The sequence below is a fragment of the Ranitomeya imitator genome, chromosome 6 (genome assembly GCF_032444005.1).
Source record: "Ranitomeya imitator isolate aRanImi1 chromosome 6, aRanImi1.pri, whole genome shotgun sequence".
Lineage (NCBI taxonomy): Eukaryota > Metazoa > Chordata > Amphibia > Anura > Dendrobatidae > Ranitomeya > Ranitomeya imitator.
In genome coordinates this window covers 378,903,116-378,926,677 of record NC_091287.1, presented here as the reverse complement: position 1 = coordinate 378,926,677, position 23,562 = coordinate 378,903,116, and the positions used below count along the sequence as shown (strand labels likewise).

The 23,562-nt window shown below is 41.5% G+C and overlaps 1 protein-coding gene across 1 annotated transcript in view; it reads right to left on the bottom strand.

The window, feature by feature from the left end:
- Positions 1-23,562, bottom strand: part of PIEZO2 (piezo type mechanosensitive ion channel component 2) — a 628,465-nt gene that overhangs the window by 425,109 nt on the left and 179,794 nt on the right. The window contains exon 2 of the mRNA XM_069731039.1: positions 12,434-12,529. Within this exon, the coding sequence (XP_069587140.1) occupies positions 12,434-12,529 (96 nt within the window). The remainder of the gene's footprint in view (positions 1-12,433; positions 12,530-23,562) is intronic.

Sequence of the window (23,562 nt, the reverse complement as noted above, 5' to 3'; positions counted from 1 at the left end):
CTCAGCACACTTAAGAGTTTTCCAGTGCATTGAAGGACAAAACAATTGGCGTAATTCAAAACTTCAACTTGTAAAAACCAAGCCCTCATAGTTATATCTCTTGGAAGAGGGGAGGCAAAAACAAAACTGGTTGCGTAAGGCAGGAAGCGCGCGCATGCGCGAATGCTCTGGCACCTGTTGCCATGGTGTCTGTGCCTGGCGTGCATCTCACCACCTGGAACCAGGAAGAGGATATCACATCACCTGGGTTCCAACAGACCATGCACCGCACACATGACAATCAGGATGGAAACAGATATTATGCATGACAGCTAATGATGAGCAAGTATACTCGTTGCTCAGGTTTTCCCGAGCATGCTTGGGTGGTCTCCGAGTATTTGTGACTGCGCGGAGATTTAGTTTTTGTCGACCGCAGCTGCATGATTTACGTCTGCTAGCCAGCCTGAGTACATGTGGGGGTTGCCTGGTTGTTAGGGAATCCCCACATGTATTCAGGCTGTCTAGCAGCTGTAAATCATGCAGCTGCGTGGACAAAAACTAAATTTCCGAGTACTCACAAATACTCGGAGATCACCCGAGCAAAGAATATACTCGCTCATCACTAATGACAGCTGCTACAACCCTATTACTCCAATCATTATCCCTACTGGCTCTTACATATAAACCCACAGGGCTCTCCCTATTCTTTACACATGCCCCCTGAGCAAGCAGAGTGAAACATGTGATGGGCCATAGGACTCCACTATGAGGCCACCCTTTTACAGATATTTAAGTAATGGACATTGTGATAGCAATTTGGATAACTCCTAAAGGTACCTTCACACTAAACGACGCTGCAGTGATCCAGACAACGATCCGGATCGCTGCAGCGTCGCTGTTTGGTCGCTGGAGAGCTGTCACACAGACCGCTCTCCAGCGACCAACGATGCCGGTAACCAGGGTAAACATCGGGTTACTAAGCGCAGGGCCGCGCTTAGTAACCCGATGTTTACCCTGGATACCATCCTAAAAGTAAAAAAAACAAACGCTACATACTTACCTACCGCTGTCTGTCCCCGGCGCTCTGCTTCTCTGCTCTGGCTGTGAGCACCGCTCTGCTTTCCGGCCGCTGTGCTCACAGCCAGAGCAGAGAAGCACAGCGCCGGGGACAGACAGCGGTAGGTAAGTATGTAGCGTTTGTTTTTTTTACTTTTAGGATGGTAACCAGGGTAAACATCGGGTTACTAAGCGCGGCCCTGCGCTTAGTAACCCGATGTTTACCCTGGTTACCAGCGAAGACATCAGCGGGAGAGCCAGCGACCAAAGAAAGGTCTGGCCCTCTAGCCCCGACCAGCGACATCACAGCAGGATCCTGATCGCTGCTGCGTGTCAAACTAAACGATATCACTAGCCAGGACTCTGCAACGTCACGGATCGCTAGCGATATCGTTTAGTGTGAAGGTACCTTTACTGTTCCTAAGGTACTTAATGTATTTGTTGTTGCAGAGCCACTCTTTCTGGGGTTTTGGTACAAAGGATTAAATACAATTTGTGACTACTAGTATTTTACTACTGTTATTTCTATATTGGAACTAGTAAATACTGTACATTTGACATTGTTTCAATCCAGATACCAAAATTCCACCGGCTTCTTAAGTGGATAACACTAGCTAACACTAACATATACATATTCATGTTTGGCTATGGACCACTACTTATAGAATGCCTTAGCACCAATAGTATAAACATGTTGTGCCTGACTAATTTGGGTCCTTTTTGAGGTGACCTTGCCTTTAACGGTTTTCTCTTGTGTTATTATAATTTTTTATAAAAACATTGCATTTTACTTCAATGGAGCCTCATTGCACTCAGATCTTGTACTATGTCTTGATAAGATTGAACTTGAGATTTCAGTGCAGTGAATTTGCAATTATTCACTATATTTTCACAAAAAAAAGCAAGCAAAAATAAAAATGTATGACATCAGCCTTTGAACAGCATGACATAAATTACATTTATTATCACAGGAATAAATGTTTCTAATGCTGCTGTTTGTGCACATGTGTGTAGTTTTTCATCAGAAATAAGCAACATTTGGTGGTTTTCACAAATAACAGTGACACAAAAAAGTAAACAGTTTAATGAAATATTTAGTATTTTTCTGCTCAATACTTTCTCAGTTTGTAAACTGAAAATATTTGTCCGGCATAAACTATAGATTGTTGTTGCAAGGCAAGAAACTTGGAAGGTTCAAAAGAAACAAACTGTCAACTAACCACTAATTGAATTTTCTAATATGACTCACGGTTTAGAAATTTCCTACAATTTAATCACAGTCCACCCAGAATGATCAATTAAAAAAAACAGGCCTAACATTTGGCAAATTCTGTGTACAAGATGGAGATGCAGCAACTGAAGTTGCTTCGCCATAGGGATTTATGAATGAACAAAGCTGTGATTTAGAAATGTGAGATAAAGTTCATCTCATGTTTCCTTACAGCAAATTCCTTTGTTGCTTCCCATCGCCTACAAGGAGTGGGGGCAGCCATATTCTTGGCTGAGCAGTTATATATATACCGTATTTTTCGCTTTGTAAGACGCTCCGGATTATAAGACGCACCCCAAATTTTGAGGAGAAAAATAGGAAAAAACTATTTTTTAATAAATTGGTGGGGCGTCTTATAATCCATGCGTCTTATTACTTACCAGGGGTTGTGGTTGTGGTGGATCAGGGTCCCAGGCTCGTTGCCGGAGGCAGGAGTGGAGCATTGCTGCAGGCTGGGATGAGGGGGTCTGCAGGGGGCTCCTGTGCTGCAGGGGGGCTCCTGTGCTGCAGCCTGGGATGAGGGGTCTGCAGGGGGCTCCTTTGCTGCAGGCTGGGATGAGGGGTCTGCAGGGGGCTCCTGTGCTGTAGGGCTGTCTCCGGTGCTGCGGGGGGCTCTGGCGACATTTTGTGAAAGACCAGAGCCCCCCGGCAGTTCTTCCATGCGTTCCACTATGACTAATTCCGGGAAAATGGCCGCCGGAATCTCGAGAGATGAGATCTCAGCGCTGAAATCTCATCTCCCGAGATTCCGGCGGCCATTTTCCCGGAGTCAGTCATACTGGAACTAACTCCGGGAAAATGGCCGCCGGAATCTCGAGAGATGAGATCTCAGCGCTGAAATCTCATCTCCCGAGATTCCGGCGGCCATTTTCCCGGAATTAGTCATACTGGAACGCATGGAAGAACTGCCGGGGGGCTCTGGTCTTTCACAAAATGTCGCCAGAGCCCCCCGCAGCACCGGAGCCTTCAGCATCACCCGGGGCAGCAGCGGACAACCCCGGCAGTGGCGGCGGACAACAGCGGCGGCAGGCGGTAGCGGCGGCGGACACCCCCTCCTCCCAGCCTGTAATGGTAAGCGGTATATCCGCTTTGTTAGACGCACCCACATTTCCCCCCCAAATTTGGGGGAAATAAAGTGCGTCTTACAAAGCGGAAAATACGGTAACTGAATATAGTACATCACAGGCGTTTCCAAGATTCAATGTGGGTCCTGTAAAGATGCCTGCATTCCCTGCTGACAAGCTCTAAATTCTACTTTATATATTTGCGGGGACCAGCTCAATTCTCCGTTATAGCAAAAGAAAGGAGTTGTCTTCCAACTTTTTTTTCATTATTTCAGCACTGAATGGTATCACTAATCCATGTTCCTTGACCCTAGAATTTTACTTTCAAGCCACTGTCTTCGCCTGTCCCCAGTGCCGCTCAACTCCTGCACCACCATCTTGTGACTGACTGAAAGTCATAGATATCAATCACAAGCTCTCAATGTAACTCTGAGAGCTTTGTTCTGGCTTGCCCAGCAAACACTGGAGAAATCCGTCATGTCACAACCTCCAGAAGACTACTGGAGTGGCGCCCAGAACAGAAGAAGGTGGTGGCTGCTAAGTATATTACTACGGTCAGGGAACTTACATTAGTGACACCACTCCAGCGGTAAACCTAAAAAAAACACACAAAAAGCACTGGAGTGGTGCTTTAATAAGGGTACTGAGAAAGCTAGACCACACGTCACAGCAAGTATGCAAATCGCAATATTGCAGTCACATGACCGTCATCTCACACTGGATGAAGACTGCACATTGCAGACTGTGATGATTCGTCATCAGTCTGCAGAAATGTTTCTTGAGAACAGAAAGCCTCTTTAAGGTGGTTCAGACTATAAAATCCACACCAGACTCAAAAACATTGTGTCATCTATATATTTGCTGACTTGCTCATAACACATAAGCTCTTTACATTAATGATGCGATAGGAAGCATTATCATTAATTATTCAACATTCTATCATACATTTTCTTTCAGTCATGCAGTGTAAGATTAGTTTGTATTAAGATTATGCTCCAAATTTACCTGTACAGTTAGAAAATATTCTAGAGATTGTTTGCTATAGTGAATCTCAGTAAATGTGCAGTATTTCTTCATTACTTTAAAGTGATTGTCTCATCTTAATAAATGGGGCTAATGCAAAGTGCTTTTAACTCCTTATCACCGAAGCCTGTTTTCACCTTTCTGAAAGAGCCCTATTTTTCAAATCTGATGTGTCACTTTATATGATAATAACTTTGCTTCTTCCAATCCCGATGATTCTGAGAATGAATCATTACACTTCATGTTAGTGGTGAATTCAGGTAGATAAAATTTACGTTTATTAAGGAAAATTTGTTGAAAGTTTAGTAAAATGTGCAATTTTATCATTTTTATTTTTATGCCCTTACAGTTAATAACATTTCCCATGTGTCTATTTTACATCAGCATCATTTTTAAATGTCTTTTTATTTTGTTAGTATGTTAGCAATATTAATTTTCTCAACAATATTTACAAAATCTATTTTTTTACTCATACCTATAAAGTTTAGAAGTGACTTTGAGGTGCCTGCATGTCAAAAAACCCCAAAAGTAAAAAAAATGTTAAAAACTGCACACACCGCCACCAAGTATTCAAAACAGCAGGGAATTAAAAAAATGAAAAATTGCATGACTTCAACAAAAAATTTGCTTTAGTTTCAAATTTTTTATTCTTACAACTTGCAATGAGAGACAATGCACCAAAAAAAATTGTTAAGCACTTTCTACTGAACATACTGATACTCCATATGTGTTCGGAATGTACTATGTTTGCGCATGGCAGGACATTAAAGGGAAGGAGCACTATTTGAATTTTGGAACATAATTTTGGCTAAAATAGATTGTGGATGCTTTGTTAAATTTGCAGAGCTTATGAGATACCAAAACAGCAGAAACCACCTACAAGTGATGGGGTACTGACTAGGAGCGTACTGATAATTTTCATCTCAAAAGGTGGTTCATTATAGTTTAGAACATTTGACGTGAAAATAAAAAATGAGGGTTTTTTTCTGCAAAAATAATCTTTTAGCCCCAAATTTTCCCATTCACAGGGGTACCAGGATACAGTGGACCACAAAATTTATTTTGGGCACAGAAGGAAAGTGCAATTATGGCTGAAATAGATATTGAACACCATATCACATTTTCAGTGTCCCACAAGATGACAAACAGTAGAAACCACACAGAAATGGCAAAATTTTGGAAACTACACCATTCAATGAATTTAGAAAGGGGTATAATGACCTTTTTAGGCCTACAGGTGCTTCTCAAAAGTATCACAATGGGACATAGAATTGAAACATTTAATTTTCCACAGATACAGTGCTTTAGTATCAATTTTTTCTTTTTCACAAGGGTTAATAGGAGAAAATGGGCCCAATAGTATGCAAAAACAAATTCTCTCAAAATTGACAAAAGCTCATATGTAGTCAATACCTTCTGTTTGAACAAAGGCAGGGCTCAGAAGGGAAGAAGTACTATCTGGTTTTGGAGTGCAATTTTGACTGTAATAACTTGCAAGTGCCACCTGTATAGCCAACAAAGTGCCAGAACATTAGTTTGAACCCACAGATGATGCACAGAATTTATAATTATGGGTCATGGAAACAAAAATTTCAATTTTTCCACTAAAAAGGATTTTTTAGCTTTATTTTTTCATTTTCATTTTTTTAATTTCTAGAATGTGGCAATACTCAACATGTGTTAGTAAACTACTAAGTTTCGTAGACATTGCAGAGTACTTCAGTACATTCACTTGAATGGGAGATGAAGCATAATACTTGTCTGCGACCACTAAGCAATTTACGGGACTGCTGTGTTTTGCCCGTTCAATGCTTAACCCCTTCACGACATCCACGGCATATATAAGGCACATGTCGGAAGAGGGTACATGGAGCCCGTACCCGGCAGGTGAAGGCTGTGTATTACAGCCAGGACCTGCCTCTAGCAATCGTGGGTGAAGCAGTTCTCCACCCATGATTGTTAACTTGTCTCGCCTTGCAAAAATTAGCTATTACCCAGCTCCATTGGCCAAAATATAAAAATGTTACGGGTCTCAAAATGGAGACACAGCCCCAAAAATGTTTGTGGTTTTTTTTTTTTGCAAATTTCACATTTTTTTTTCTCCACTAAAATAATAGCAAAACTGGACATGTTTGGTATCACCGTAATTGTATTGATGAGTAGAAAATGTACATTATAAAATCAGTTTTCAGAAAACAATGTCAGAATTGTGGGTACTTTCACAAGTTCACCACACTAAGGCTATGTGCACACATTCAGGATTTTTTGCGATTTTTTTTCATGTTTTTTCGGCCGTTTTCTGCTAAAAAAAAAACCCGCATACATAGGCATCCCTTCATTTTTAATGCATTCCTCAATTTTAGTGCGCTTGCTGCAGTAAAAAACACAGCGTGTTCATTAATTTTGCGGATTTTTCGCATTTTTGCCATTTTAAAATAATAAAATAAAATCCGCAAAAACATGATAAAAACGTGATAAAAACGCGGAAAAAACGCATGCGGATTTCCTACGGAAAAAGTCCGGATTTGCTCAGGAAAATTCTGCACACTTTCCTGAACGTGTGCACATAGCCTTAGAATTTTTTTCCTGTTTTCGAGTACACTATGTGGTAAAATGAATGGGGTCATTCAAAAGTACAACTCAAAAAAACAAGTCCTCATATGTCTATGTGGACACAAAAATAGAGCGAGGCTATGTGCACACGTTGCGGATTAGGCTTAGGAATTTCTGATGCGGATTCTGCCTCTCCTGGCAGAAAACGCACCTGCGGATTTGTTGCGTTTTTTGTGCGGTTCCACAGTGTTTTTTGTGCGTTTTTGCTGCGGTTTTCTTGCGGATTTGCTGTGTTTTTTACCCCTGCAGTTTTCTATAATGGAATGGGTACAAAAATGCTGCAGATTCACAAAAAAGAAGTGACATGCTACTTCTTTTATGTAGCAGCGTTTCCGCAGCGAATTTTCTGCAAAGTGTGCACAGCATTTTTTTTTCTCATTGATTTACATTGTGCTGTAAATCAATTGCGGATCTGCAGCGTTTCTGCACTGCAAAAAACGATGCGGATCCGCAGAGAATCCGCATCGTGTGCACATACCCTTATGGTTCTGGGAAGAAGGTGAGGAAAAACAGAAACACAAAAACGGAAATTGGCTGCCGCGTGAAGGGGTTAATTACAGCTGCTGCAGTTTTCAGCTGATTAGTGTGTGTGCTTTGTGTCAGACTCCCACGATCTCATATTAATCACACATGAGACAGATAGATCAAAAATAGTTAGACTTGGACAACCCCTTTAATTGAGTTCTCCTCTCTGCAGGAGTTCCATACATGTTGATGTTAACTGTGTTTCGGGCACACTAGGAGACTTAAGCTAGGTTCAGATTGCGTTAGTGCAATCCATTCAGCGCCTAGCGCTAGCGGATTGCGCTAATGCAATGTGTTGTAAAGGGGTCGCGTTAAACGTCCCCGCTCTCGCAGATCGGAGATCTGCGAGAGTGGGGAACAGACCGCGGGCGCGCCTCGGACGCTGCAAGCAGCGTCCGCGGCGCGCCACAAAACACCGGCACATCGCTAGTGATGCGCGTCCCCATTGCTGTTAATGGGCACGCTAACGGACGCGTTGCACGACGTTAATTTCGGGAATGGGAACCTAGCCTTAGAAATATCCATTTGGCCTTCCGAATGTGGATTTTACTGAATGGGTTATTGGAAGCCATGTCACTTTTCGATTGTATTTCAGCTACTAGTAGATGAAGAACTTGTGGCTCACATATAATGTGAGTCTTGATTCATTCATTCAGAACCTGCCCTCTCGGCTTATACTCGAGTCATTGTCCCAGGGGTCAGCGGGGGAAGGGGAGCGGCAGGAGCCGGCAGCTGTCACATCATACTCACCCCCTCCCGATGCCATCTCTGCACGTCCCTGCTTCTCAGATGGTCTCTGGTGCCTGCAGCTCTTCCTGTGTTCAGAAGTCACGTGGTAACGCTCATTAAAGTAATGAACATGAACGCGACTCCCATAGGCGTGGAGCGCATATTCCTTACTTTAATGAGTGGTACCATGTGACCGCTGAACACAGGAACAAGCTGCCGGCACCGGAGACCATCGGAGAAGCAGGAACTTGCAGAGACCCCATCAGGAGGGGGTGAGTATGACGGGGGAGGGTGAGCCATGCGATATTCACCTGTCCTCATTCCACCACTGCGCTGTGTCTTCTGTGTCCTCTGGCTGTGACGTTCAGGTAAGAGGGCGCGATGACGTGTTTAGTGCGCACCCTCTGCCTGAACAGTCACTGCAAAGACCCAGAAGACACAGCTGTGCGCGGCGGTGGAACAGGGACAGGTAAATCTCGCAAGTGACGCGCGCCAGTGTTCCCGCCTGCTTAGGATGTATTTGTTTAATCGCAGCAGCAGCAGCATATGGGGCATATTATTCTATGGAGCATCTTATGGGGCCATCAACCTTTATGGAGCTTTATATGGGGCATATTATTGTATGGAGCATCTTATGGGGCCATCAACCTTTATGGAGCTTTATATGGGGCATACTATTCTATGGAGCATCTTATGGGGCCATCATTAACCTTTTATGCAGCATTATATGGGGCATATTTTAACATGGAGCATCTTATGGGGCCATTATTAACCTTTGTGCAGCATTATATGGGGCATATTTTTGTATGGAGCAGCTCATGGGGCCCATCAAGAACTTTATGGAGCATTATATGGGGCATATTTTGTATGGAGCATCTTATGGGGCCTATCATGAACTTTATGGAGCATTATATGGGGCTTATTTTGTATGGAGGATCTTATGGGGCACATCATGAACTGTATGGAGCATTATATGGGGCTCCTGATTCAATATGGACATTCAAAAACATTTAACCTACTGATGTCTCAATTAATTTTACTTTTATTGGTGTCTATTTTTATTTTTCAACTTTACCAGTAGCTGCTGCATCTCCCACCCTAGGCTTATACTCGAGTCAGTAAGTTTTCACAGTTTTTTGTGGCAAAATTAGGGGTCTCAGCAGGGCCATATTTGCCACTAAGCACTTGAGGGCATGTGCCTAGGGCGCCAGGATGCGGGGGGCGGCACCTGAGCAAGTTGAGTTTTTTTGTTTTAATTAAAGTCCGGGGTCAGCGCCTGCCCAACCTCCCGAGCCATACATGCAATATGGGATGGGGGGCAGAGCCATACAAACAAGATGGGATGGAGGGAGCAGAGCCATACATAGAAGATGGGATGGGGGGCCGAGCCATGCATACAAGATGGGATGGGTGGTGCAGAGCCATACATACAAGATGGGATGGGGGAGCCGAGCCATGCATACAAGATGGGAGGAGGGGAGCCGAGCCATGCATACAAGATTGGGGTCATGTATGAAGAAACAATATGGGACAATGAGGGCATGTATGAGGAAACACTACAGGGAATGGGGGGCATATCTGAGGAAACAGTATGGGGGAATGGGGGGCATATATGAGGAAACAGTATGGGGGATGGGTTCAGACACTATGAGGAGCAAATGGGGAAATGTATGCGGACACAGTATGAGTAGCGATGTGAAAAATGTATATGGACAGAATTCGGGGAGTGAGGGAGATGGGATGTGTGCAGACACAGAATGTGGAGTCGGGGGTATGTGTGAGCAGGCAGTATAGAAAGTGAGGGGGTAAATATATGAGGAAACAGTATGGTGAACAGGGGGATGTGAGAGGAGACAGTATGAGGAGGGAGGGGAATAGTGTGAGGAGACAGTATGGGGGAGAAAAGTGAGTGGGCACAGAATAGAGAATGAGTAGTGGGGGCATAGCATGGAGGGACAATGTAAGGACACAGCCAGGACGGGACAGTATACCAAGGAGGGAGAAGTGTGATGAGAGAGTACGGGGGGGACACAGTATGAGAGGATAGTGTGAAAAGGGTGCTGATATGGAAATGAGAGGTCAGCGTGAAGAGCATTTACCATAAGAGGGACAGTGTGGGGGTCATATTTTGTGCAGACAATATAGTGAGGGGAAATTTTTTATACAGGAGCATTTTAATGACACTTGTATCTTTAAGGGCATCATGTGGAAATTTTCTGCAAAAGGGAGAAGATGGAAGTCTGTAGAGATGAGCTGTGGATGAGAAAACTCATCATGGGGTCTTGACAAGATGAAGAAAAGAAGGATAAGGACTCCAGAGACGACGTAATCTATAAGGTACCTGGATATAAATGTTATTTGTGATACTAACTAACTCTCATGTTTTTATTAATGTTAGGACCATTAAAGGGAATGTCCAGGTTTGTAATGAGTCTGCAGTCATTCTTTGTGACTGCAGACTTCTGAATTCTCACAGTGTGCACTGCACGCTGTCAGGATTCTCTCGTGCTGGCGATTTACATTCATGCGGTCACGTGCTGACTAGACATGTGTGGCCTCACGCAATGAAAATGAACTGAGCGAGGCCGGGCACGTCTAGTTGGAATGTGGTCAAAAGTATGCAAATTGCATGCTTGTGCTGACATGACTGTCCACCGGCCAGGGAGAATCCTAAAAGTGTGCAGTGCATTCGTTGTGAGATTTCAGAAGCCGGCGACGTCAGGATTCAGCTCTGCAGGTTCCAGTAGTCGTCACATGGACACTTCACTCATTTGCGATTTTCATACTTATGGTTCTGCAGCAACGAGCTTCTCTTCCCGCTTCTCTCAGTTTTTCACTAAACATTGAGAGCATTAGGGAGAGGAGCTTGTGGGTACATGACTAAGTGTGTAAATTGCATATGTCCTGGGGGAAGGAACTAAAATGAATTCTTGCTACGGGTGCCAGAAACCCTAGATACACCTCTGCCGGTACGCCACTGCGAGCGGTGGTCCGTTGGAGGGATGTCTGTGCACAGGGAGTGAGGCAGGGACTGAGAGTGTGCTCAGAGAGAATGGAGACCCAGAGACTGCCCGTCCTAGTCTACGCCGTAGCCTGGAGCCCTCATTATCACAGGAATATGTCAGTTAATAAATTGTTTTTCTAAAGCTTTATAGTGTAGTTTTAGGTCAGAGAGGGTTGGTTAGGGATGAGCTAGCAAGGTGCAGGGACAGGTAGTGATAGCTACTTGCGGAGATGTGCAGCACTTGCGGTTTTGCACTTGCCGTGAGACAAAAAAAACACTGCGAGTAGAGTTTTTTTCCATTGCTGCAAATACCGCATTTGCCGGATCACGGCAAAGCCACAAGTGCCACACATGTCCGCAAGTCCCATAGGGAATGAATGAGGCCGAACGCACTAATGCCGTAAGTGATTCATTACGCGGCAGATGCGGAAAAACTGCCGGATCTGCTGCAAAAGGCCACTTTCACATCTGCGATTGTTGCCGAAGTCACTGCCGATAGTGTCATACTCAACAATGGGGGAGACAGCACTAAAAGTGCCTAGGGCAGCAGAAACTCTAAATACGGCCCTGGGTCTCGGCTTATACTCAGGTCGGCTTATACTCGAGTATATACGGTACATCTCTAGGTTCTCACTTTCATTTGGTATTCCTGCATTAAGAGCACCAACCACACTATTGCATCCAGCCTCAATCACCTCCTCTGACTAGTGGTATCATACTGTCTCTAGCTCACAATATTTATCCTCTCCCTGTTTTTCTGCCACTATATGTGCAGTTAGATTTGCTCTCCTGTGCAGGGCTACACCATGAGACCTTCTCTTCATAGCTATTAGACATGGTACTAATTCACCAAGACAAAGAGGCACGAGCCACACATCATGGGCCCGCGAGCCATGTCTAGATCCCAAATCACAGGTTGGGGATCTCTTCTCTAGCTGAATGTGCCTTCTACTTGAAGTAGGACAAATTCAATAAGAGGAGAAAGGCATTGCTCTAACAAATCAAGAGATAGTTGGCTGTTGTGAATGTGCTGTACTTATCTGCACTATTAATATAGAATCGTACAACTGCAATAAAATGAAATGATATAAATTATATTGTCTAATAGTAATTTTAATGGCACATGTACATATTCTCAGGTAATATTGAAAAAATCATATCATATCTTACCTTGCATTGTTATCTTGGTCGGTTCCGAAAATAAAGGAATAAGCAAGAGGTAAATGAGGTAGACGAATGATATTCCATTGTACCGGAACATGCATGCTGTGAAAGAGAAGACAAATTGTGATTTACTGGTGTTGATAGGTAAACTGTAACATTACATATCCCGCACATTTATTCTTTAGATATGCAATAGCTGATTGTTTCCTGACATCTTGTCTACAGACATGTACTGTATACAGATACTAATGTAGGTAAATGTACTTATCTATTCTTCAATAAACAGGCTCACACTCCAATTCAAGCTTTTTTCTTGTATTACAATGTAAGTTTGTTTTGCAATTTACTTATATTTTTCTATCTCTGATTGTATTAATTGAATAGGAACCATTGTTTTAATTTTTTTTTTAACCAAGTGTTTGTATTACTTTTTAGCTACTTTTAATCACAGGCATACAAACAATGTAGGTTTTCAGTCAACGACAATTAAACATATTGAAAATAGCGAGTAATCAATAAGTATATTAGAAAAGCAAGGAACTTCTCATTATAGAATGAGAAATCTTATTTCCTGAAACAGCCTGTATGCATTCAATGAACAAGCGATGAGGACATTGCTCACTAATTAGTCTACAGAGTTTGCTTCAGATGCTAAAATTGGAAATCCCTTTGAAAGGAGGCCACAGATATAACAATAACAATAATCATAAACATAATGAATCATATATTGCCTCTACTTTATGGAGATTTGACCTATTGGTCAAATCAAATAAATAATGTATTTTACCTATTTATAGTTCTACTGATTAAATGCTTTAATTATATAGTTGATATTTTTTTTCGACAATATGAGAACAACATTTGCAATGGTGGACACTAATTTTCCTGTATCTTCAGTGTTTTACATTTCTTTTAAAGGTGTTACTCTTCGGAAAAAAAAAATGTTTTTCATATTGAATGATTACAAAAATGTCTCATAATGATGTTAATCAGGCATTTTATGTGTCCTCTACTGATAAGAAGAAGACACTTCTAATTGACCAATTTTCATTAGCTGGCTTACATAAAATCAAGAATTTCTCCTCATTTCATGTTCAAGCGGATCTAAACCTGAATCTGAGCTACTTGGCATGGATGACTGCAGTTACTGGGCAGCAAATACAGTGGATGTTAAAAGACGAAATCAGAACAACAGAGGTGCCACTTCTATCCTCTACACTAGGGGACTCAAACTCAGATGTCTAAATGGGCCGCTCAAAGACAAAAATAGAATTTCTTATTCCATTTCCGTGAACTTTTCCACATTTTTCACTTCACACCCCCAAATTTCAATGCATTTTTATAAAAATTTATGTGATATACCAACACAAAGTAGCAAGTATTTGTAAATTGTTAAGGAAATGATACATTGGTTTCTAATTACCGTATTTTCTGGTGTATAAGATGACTGGGCGTATAAGACGATCCCCAACTTTTCCATATAAAATATGGAGTTTTGGATATACTCGCCGTATAAGACGGGGGTCATCTTTTACGCCCAGTCGTTTTATACGGCGTGTGCGGTGCGGATGGTTCCCAGGGTCTGGAGGAAAGGAGACTCTGCTTCAGGCCCTGGGATCCATATTCATGTAAAAAAAAGAATAAAAATAAAAAATATGGGATATACTTACCCTCCGACGGCCCTCGGCTCTCAGCAGTGCAAGCGGCAGCCTCCATTCCTAAGGATGCATTGAGCGAAGAACCTTCGATGACGTCACGGTCACACGACCGGTCACACGACCGCGACGTCATCGAAGGTCCTTCGCTCAATGCATCCTTAGGAACGGAGGCCACCGCTTGCACCGCTGAGAGCCGCGGGCCGTCGGAGGGTAAGTATATCCCATATTTTTTTTTTTATTCTTTTTTTACATGAATATGGATCCCAGGGCCTGAAGGAGAGTCTCCACTCCTCCAGATCCTGGGAACCATACAGGACCGCTCCCCGCACACGCCGTACCCGGCGTATAAGATGACCCCCGACTTTTGAGATGATTTTCAGGGGTTATAAAGTCATCTTATACGCAGGAAAATACGGCATTTTAAAAATATAAATCTGAAAATTGTAATGTGTAATTGTATTAATCTCTTGTTGTCTGATACCCCTAAATAAAATCCTGAGTGACCAATTGCCTCCAGAATTCACATAATTAGTATTAGACTCCATGTGTGTGAAATTTATTTCAGTATAACTACAGAGGTTTGTCTGAGAAAACTAGGGATAAAACAGGATCATGAAAACCAAGGAAGACACCAGACAGATCAGTGATAAAGTTGTAAAGAAGAGTAAAGCGGGGTTAGGTTATAAAAAATATACCTAAAGCTCTGAACATCTCACGGAGCACTCTTCTGCACATGATCCTGAAAACACCATCCCCACTGTCAAACATGGTGGTTGCAGCATAATGCTGTGGGGATGCTTTTCTATACCAGGGACAGTGAAGCTGGTAAGGGTTGATAGGATGATGGATAGGATTAAGTACAGGACAATCCTGGAGGATAACCTGTTTGGGGCTGCAACAGACTTTAGACTGGGGCGTAGGTTCATCTTCCAGAGGGACACTAACCCTAATCATACTGCCAGAGCTACAATTGGAATGATTTAGATAAAAATATATAGTCATAGTCCGCATCTAAATCCCATTGATAATCTGTGACAAGACTTGAAAATTGCTGTTCACAGACACTCTCCACCCAATCTCACTGAGCTAGAGCTCAGAATTGAGCAAACATTTCAGCCTCTTGATGTGCAAAGCTAGTAGAGATATACTCCCAAAAACTTGCAGCAGTAATTGCAGAGAGAAATATGGTCCAACAAAGTAATTATTGACCTAGGGGGAATGAATACAAATGCACATCACAAAATTCAGGGTCATATTTTTAAAATATTAGAAAACAATATGTCATTTCTTTTACACTTCACAAGTACTTGATACTTTGTGTTGGTATATCACATAAAATCCCAATAAAATAAAAGGTATAAATACTTTTTCAAGGCACTGTATAAATATATCTGTTTGTATATATAGAGTGTAAAATATATATTTTTCATGTGTTTTTATCCATTATTTTACGGTATGCATAGTAAGGTTTATGGTATTATTTTTTTTAAAAATTAGGGTCGGCGATACCAAACGTGTCGTTGTTTTATTTTTGTTTTCATGTAAAACAGTTTTGGTGATGAAATATTTTTCAAATATTATCTCATTTGTTATTTTTAAATTATTTTTAACTTGTACATTTTTTTTTCCTTGGACTTTAAATTATACTTTCTTGGTTGCCATGCTAATATACTGCAATGCTTTTGTAATGCAGGATATTAGATCTGTCAATTTTATTTTCAATAGGTTTTATTTAGAAATAAGATATTGAAAGTATACAAGAGTTTGCGTAGGTTCTCCCAAGCAGGAGTGGTGTGAATTTCAATAATGATGAAAAATATTTAGAATTGAGAGTCCTCAGTGGTTGATACCTTTTAATGGCTATTTTTCTATCTACTGGCTAACACGGTACCAAGATATATATCTTTCCTATATAATAATAATAATGAACAAATACAAATTTTAACATAGGGGGAGGCAAGAAAAAGATAGGGGGGGGGGGGGGGGGACAATACAAAGAGAAGACAAACAGGTAATCCACAGTGTGTTTTATACCAGTTTTCTATCAACTGTTGCACGCAATGTCATCAACATAAAATAGTCAGCATTCTAGATTCAGATTGGGTCACACAAGGAGTGTTAACTTAAGGTAGAGAAAGAAAGAATATAATTTATGATAAGGTCTACTCAAGCGGAGACATGCGATTAAACCCCTAATATTTTGTTTGGACATCTTCCTTAAGTCCTTCAGATCCTGCCTCATCAGGGAGACATATACAGGGCCTGATTTAGTTGCGAGTTTGGATCTAGATAATCTAGATCTATTCACAGGTTCCATATCTTAAAGAAGGGGTCCCACATGTGAGCTCTGGTGGCTTTAATACACTCACATAGCATGATAGCATTCATCCTCTCTCTTACCAGATTGATAGAGAGTGAAGGGGACTTCCACTTTGCCGCTATGTGGATTTTGGTGGCCATAAATAGAAAATTTACCAGTCTGTGTAAGTTATTAGTGAATCCCAGGTGTTTTGCCCCCAAGAGAAAGATAGAGGGGTCTAATTGGACTGTCCCACCAAACATTTGTTCATTGAGAAGTTTCACTTCATGCCATAGGTCTGATACTGCTAGGCAAGGCCACCAAATATGTTTCATATCTCCTAGTAAATTGCATCCCCTGAAACATTTGTCTGAAACATTTGGGTAAATGCTATGAAGTTTTGTGGGACATGGTATGTTCTGTGGAGAACGTTCAGGAAAGTCTCTACAAGAGACATCTGGTGGCTACCTCATGGGAGTGTATCACAACATCGCTGCCAGCTCTCCACAGACATAGTGAAGCCCAAGATCTGTAAATTTTACACTGACAAATTACCTTTTAGACTCTGCTTCACAACCACCGTAGCTAGCTAACTAAAGGTCGCTACTTTCCCTTGCTTTGCCATGGCTTAGAAAGAGAGCTCTCTCCCTCAAATAACCATCTAGAAACCGCTATCACTATTGACAGCAGTTTCTAATGGGGTAAGCGGCCGCGGTCCATGCTAATACTTATTGTGGCCTTTGCAGCAGGATGTCAGCTATGAAATACAGCTGACACCCGCTGATGATGGTGGCAGCTATCCTTATGAACAGATGCCATCATTGCACCATACATGCACAGTATTGCAGTTTGCTGTGCTGTCCATGTTCGGCTGATGTTGGGAAGGGGTTAAAAAACTTTGCCTGTGCTCTGACATACTGCACTCTGACACACATTGCTTCAGCAGGCTATTATTAATTCGCAGCATCTAGCTCTTTCATTGGCCTGCTCTCTGATGGCTTGAGCGTGTCTCGGGAGTTCTCTGGTGCCAAGCACTTTAATGTACAGTGGGTAAGGAAAGTATTCAGACCCCTTTACATTTTTCACTCTTTGTTTCATTGCAGCTATTTGGTAAATTCAAAAAAGTTCATTTTTTCTCATTAATGTATACTCTACACCCCATCTTGACTGAAAAAAAACAGAAATGTAAAAATTTTTGCAAATTTAATGACAAAGAAAAACTGAAATATCACATGGTCATAAGTATTCAGTCCCTTTGCTCACACACTCATATTTAAGTCACATGCTGTCCATTTCCTTGTGATCCTCCTTGAGATGGTTCTACTCTTTCATTGGAGTCCTGCTGTGTTTAATTAAACTGCCCCATACAATCCCAACAGTGAAACATGGTGGTGGCAGCATCATGCTATGAGGGTGTTTTTCATCTGCAGGGACAGGACAACTGGTTGTCTTTGAAGGATACATGAATGCGGCCAAGTACAGAGATATCCTGGATGAAAACTTCTTCCAGAGTGCTCTTGACCTTAGACTTGGCCGAAGGTTCACCTTCCAACAAAACAATGACCCTAAGCACATGTGCTAAAATAACAAAGGAGTGGCTTCAGAACAACTCTGTGTCCATTCTTGACTGGCCCAGCCAGAGCCCTGATCTAAACCCAATTGAGCATCTCTGTAGAGACCTGAAAATGGCTGTCCACCAACGTTCACCATCCAACATGACGGAACTGGAGAGGATCTGCAAGGAAGAATGGCAGAGGATCCCCAAATCCAGGTGTGTAAAAAACTTGTTGCATCATTCCTAAGACGACTCATGGCTACACTAGCTCAAAAGGGTACTTCTACTCAATACTGAGCAAAGGATGTGAATACTTATGACCATGTGATATTTCAGTTTTTTCTTTTTTAATAAATTTTGAAACATTACTACATTTCTGCTTTTTTTCAGTCAAGATGCGGTGCAGAGTGTACCTTAATGAGAAAATTTGAATTTACGAAATGGCTGCAATGAAACAAAGAGTGAAAATTTAAAGGGGTATGAACACTTTTTATACCAACTGTATACCCCTTTACCAGCAAAATATCAGTGTATTGACTTGGTAAATCTTAATGCATTTAAGGAAATAAATATTTAAAGACCATGTCAGCTCCCCTAAAATTATTTTAGGAAAGATACTGTACACATCTGTGATTTGTGATCCCTTTGCCTCTCCTCCAACATAGTATATGACATGAAAAATGTATTAACTTACTGCACTAAAGAGTAAAAGTATTTTATACACAACAGGCATTCTAGCACCTTAAGTTGTAATCTTCACCAACAGGCCAAGGTTGTATCCGGCAAAAACATGAATAGCTCCTGTGTTCTTCAAACTTCAGTTCACCTGGTACCACGTGAGACTAAAGTCCATGGAGCATTGCGCCTGGCACATGAATTTTCTTTTATATAGCGGAGCATTTGGTAGGGATACAAATGTTGCACTAAGTTGCTTATTTTCAGCTCAGAGAAGCTCATCAAGAAGGCAGTAAAAGTTTAATATTTGATGTAATCATTTCATGATTAGATACGGTAAACCAATATTTTCACAGCTCAACATTTCGGCAGAAATTGACTTTACTGTGAAAAAAAGTTAAAGGCCTTTTGTAAAACCTTTCAAATCCTTCCAGAAAATAAACTGGGAAACATACGAATGGACTATAGTGATTTATGACCTGTCTATATTCATTTCTGCCCTTTCGCTTTGAGTAAATTAAATTGACATTAAAAACTTCTGTTGGGAGATTGAACTGGCAAGATGACAGCTTAACAACCTGAGGTTAACATACATCAATCAACCTTAAATCATATCAGAATATACTCTATACAAAAGTAGGAACTACAGTATTCAGCAATGTTCCGCGAGCAACTTAAGTGCATAAAAGAGTCGTGCAGCTTATTATTGGCTTACTCAATATATTTAGTAGCTGTAAAAAATCAATACATACTCTGGAACTTTCCTTTCAAATTCATTTGGAAGAGTTTGGATGGACAGACGTATTCATAGACCGTACTTATTTATAAATTATATTGCATGAGTCCAATATTCACCAATAAGGGATAAATAATCCAAATCCCCGTGGCGCAGCTTATTATTTAGTTACCCGCTAGACAAGCAAACACATCAGGGTTTTTAACAAAATGGGAACTCAACAAAATATGCAAAGTAATCTCGAGCATACATGGCAGTATGAAAGCAAGAAATGCACCTTCCTAGATTGAGTAGATGTATCCTTTACCACCAAAAAAAAGTTTCTAGCTGTACACGTATGATGGTATTGCAGTGACCATTAGGCTGCTTTGTTGCAGATAAGCTCCAAAAATGTAATTTCATTTAAAAGTAAAGAAGATGCTTTGTAGCCTTAGAATTCTACTTACTACCATAGTATTTTATTTTTGACTATGTGATGCTGGCATTGCTGTGCCACTATTTTGCTGTAAACTTTGTTATAGTCTATTGACTGCTAATATGATTTTTTGCCCAATAGCTATTGTTTACAAGATGTTGATATCTCTCTCCAATTGATACATATATGCTAGCCACCTTAGGGAGAGACCCAAGTTGGGCTAAATGTAGCGGGACGAAAGAGACCGAAAAGCCCTCTACTTAAAGGAAATACATAGTGGATGCTTTCCTGAAACGGAAAGTACTTGCAAGCAGCATAATACAAAGAATAGCAGGTTTACCCAGAATCCTTTGCAGTAGGCGGAGCTATGCAAATAATCTATTTCCACCCCAGTCTAATCCACAGCGCTTGGAACCGCCAAGCGTGCAATGCTGCGGATTAGTTTCTAAATTTACACAGCCAACCAATTCCTACCTGTGGACACGTGTTTCGGGCTTTAGGCCCTCATCAGCACAGGGCTGGAATTGGTTGGCTGTATGGAGTGGGGCTCGGTGAGCAAGCGATACATATATGCTAGCCACTGATGAGGGCCTAAAGCCCGAAACACGTGTCCACAGATATGAATTGGTTGGCTGTGTAAATTTAGAAACTAATCCGCAGCATTGCACGCTTGGCGGTTCCAAGCGCTGTGAATTAGACTGGGGTGGAAAGAGATGATTTGCATAGCTCCGCCTACTGCAAAGGATTCTGGGTAAACCTGCTATTCTTTGTATTATGCTGCTTGCAAGTACTTTCCGTTTCAGGAAAGCATCCACTATGTCTCTCCATTTGAACATTCCTAGTCTTGCATTCTCAGCCTACAGGATGGTACCATTTATGTTATTTGTAATGTTTTCCTTAAGACAATGTAACCCCTGTCTTAAGTTGCATTTTGACATATCAATAATTTGTGGTACAAGTGCTCACTGAAAGCGCCTGTCACGGTTCACACCGTGCTGCCAACACTATGTCACAGATCACAGCAGTATGTCAGGGATCCCGGGGAGGATATCTTTATCGTCCCCAATACTCACACCAATTTGTCATGAACCAGGGTTTTTTGGTTGCCCCTGGTTCCTTCTGAAGGGGATTTATCTATATCCCACTTCCCAGTTCCGGCTTGGAACTTGCAACTCTCTGGTGCCCCTCTTACCCTCAGGTCAGACTAGGTACTGCACCTAGGGCAATTAGTCGACAGAAAGGATGCCTGCTATGTACTGGCTATAGGGCACGCTGCAGCGAGGGCAATATAACTACTTCTACACAGGCGGGAGCAATAATTATCAACGCCGCCGTCGCTGCAAAGATTCCCAATCGCACAGAACAAAGTATGCTGCCACCAGCTCTGATTAACGGGTCCAAAGCCAACCCAAATCAGTAGCGCAATTCACTTCAGAGGACACAGTTCGTTATAGAGCAGAAGAGACAAGCTAGCAATTAAATATTTTACTCCATTAAAACTTAGGCAGTGTTTACAAAGTATAAAAAGATATTAGAAAGAAGACAATTCGAATATGCATTATAGATTACAAAATAAAATAGGATTAACGGAAGAAAAACACACTTACAGGTCGTTAGATCATGTCATATCAGCATGGCGGCCATGTGCTCAGGAGATACATCCAGGTGCATTGGATACAGCTTGAAGAGCTGTTGTTAGCTGTTTCCCGGGCCAAGGCTGAAGGGTGGGCTAAGAGTATAGTGGCCTATACTTCTGAGTTTGTGACATCACTAAAGGGCTGGTTAATGATATGCACTGATCTGGTAGATATTTACTCTTTTCCAAAGTCTTAAGGTACCGTCACATTAAGCGACGCTGCAGCGATATAGACGAGCCGATCGCTGCAGCGTCGCTGTCTAGGTCGCTATAGAGACGTCAAACACGGCAACAGAGGGACGATGCAGGAGCGATCCAGTGACGTACTTATCGTTCTCGCTGGTTGTTAGCTCCATGTAAAAACATTGCTGGCATCGTTGCTTTAGCTGTCAAACATGACGAATCACGCCGACCTGACGACCAAATAAAGTTCTGGACTTCTAGCTACGACCAGCGATGTCACAGCAGGATCCTGATAGCTGCTGCGGTCAAAAACAACGAGATCGCTATCAGGGAAGCTGCAACGTCACGGATCGTTGTCGTTCTCGCTGTAAAGTTGCTCAGTGTGAAGGTACCTTTAGACAAAGGCATTCTGGAGTGAGAGGGGAGGGACAACGGGTGGCTTTGCAGGATTGGTCACCTGCAGTTTAAAGCCACACCCTGCTCACACACTAGGTTCAAGTTATACAGTGCATAGTCATAGGGCTTTGTGTCTATACCAACAAATGCAGTGGAAGCTGGAAGGGGGGGTCAAATCTGCAGCATGTGTGTGACATGGTACTTTCTAGACTAATCTCACATTATGACATTGTTACAGTATCGTGACACTAACTATCAGCGCTTCTAAATTGACTGGCATACACCTGATGATGAAGCAAAATGTACAGTAATTGAGTTTGATGTTTTTTAAAGGGAACCTGACATGTCCCTCATACCCTCCAAATTACAAGCATATGTACATTCCTACAGTATAACTTATTACCATTTGTGTAAAAAAAAATGTAATTCTGCTTTTAATATGCAATTAATTTTTAGAATAGTTGATGGGGCGTTGGTCCCATTCACTATGCTATGACACCCCTTTGGACATAATAACATGATTTGCAAAGGTGGCATAATCACTGTCGTTTTGCAAATCTCGTGCATATGCGTGATTTTCTTTCTTGCATGTCAGTATGCCTCTGAAGCCATACATGTCCCAATTTCAAACGCACAATGCGCATACCTGGAAACAAAGAAGCTAAATATCAGTTGCTAACTGAGCAAAATACATCTCTGTAAGCTCTCTTCTTCTGATGTCTGGCTTCTTCTTTGTTTCTTGAACATGCGCAGTGCGCCTCTGAAGAATATACGTGAACATTCAGCTTCAGAGACACCAATCACAAAAACAAACGAACTGTTTAGTCTCTATGGTCTAGTCAGTGAATGTGGTGCCCACCCTGATGCGCGTTTCGGTATAAACATTTGTCAGGGGGTATAAACCTGATGAAGGTTTATATCAAAATGCAAGTAGGAGTGTGTGCTACACTCACTCTCTGGACATTTCTGATCTATATGCTTCATGTGTGCTTTGCCTTCACTATTTAGTGATTACCCCGTTTGTGTATTTCCATTTTACTATACTCAAGACCTATCCTCTCTATGTGGCTCTGTAAATATTGATCAATGTCTATTTTGTATCTTTACATTTGGGACATGTAACTATATATTTAGGTCAGTACATATTTTATTGATACCAATTTTCCCTTTACTCCATTCACTATTCAAATGTCACATGTGGTAAGCTATATACAGGTCCTTCTCAAAAAATTAGCATATAGTGTTAAATTTCATTATTTACCATAATGTAATGATTACAATTAAACTTTCATATATTATAGATTCATTATCCACCAACTGAAATTTGTCAGGTCTTTTATTGTTTTAATACTGATGATTTTGGCATACAACTCCTGATAACCCAAAAAACCTGTCTCAATAAATTAGCATATCAAGAAAAGGTTCTCTAAACGACCTATTACCCTAATCTTCTGAATCAACTAATTAACTCTAAACACATGCAAAAGATACCTGAGGCTTTTATAAACTCCCTGCCTGGTTCATTACTCAAAACCCCCATCATGGGTAAGACTAGCGACCTGACAGATGTCAAGAAGGCCAT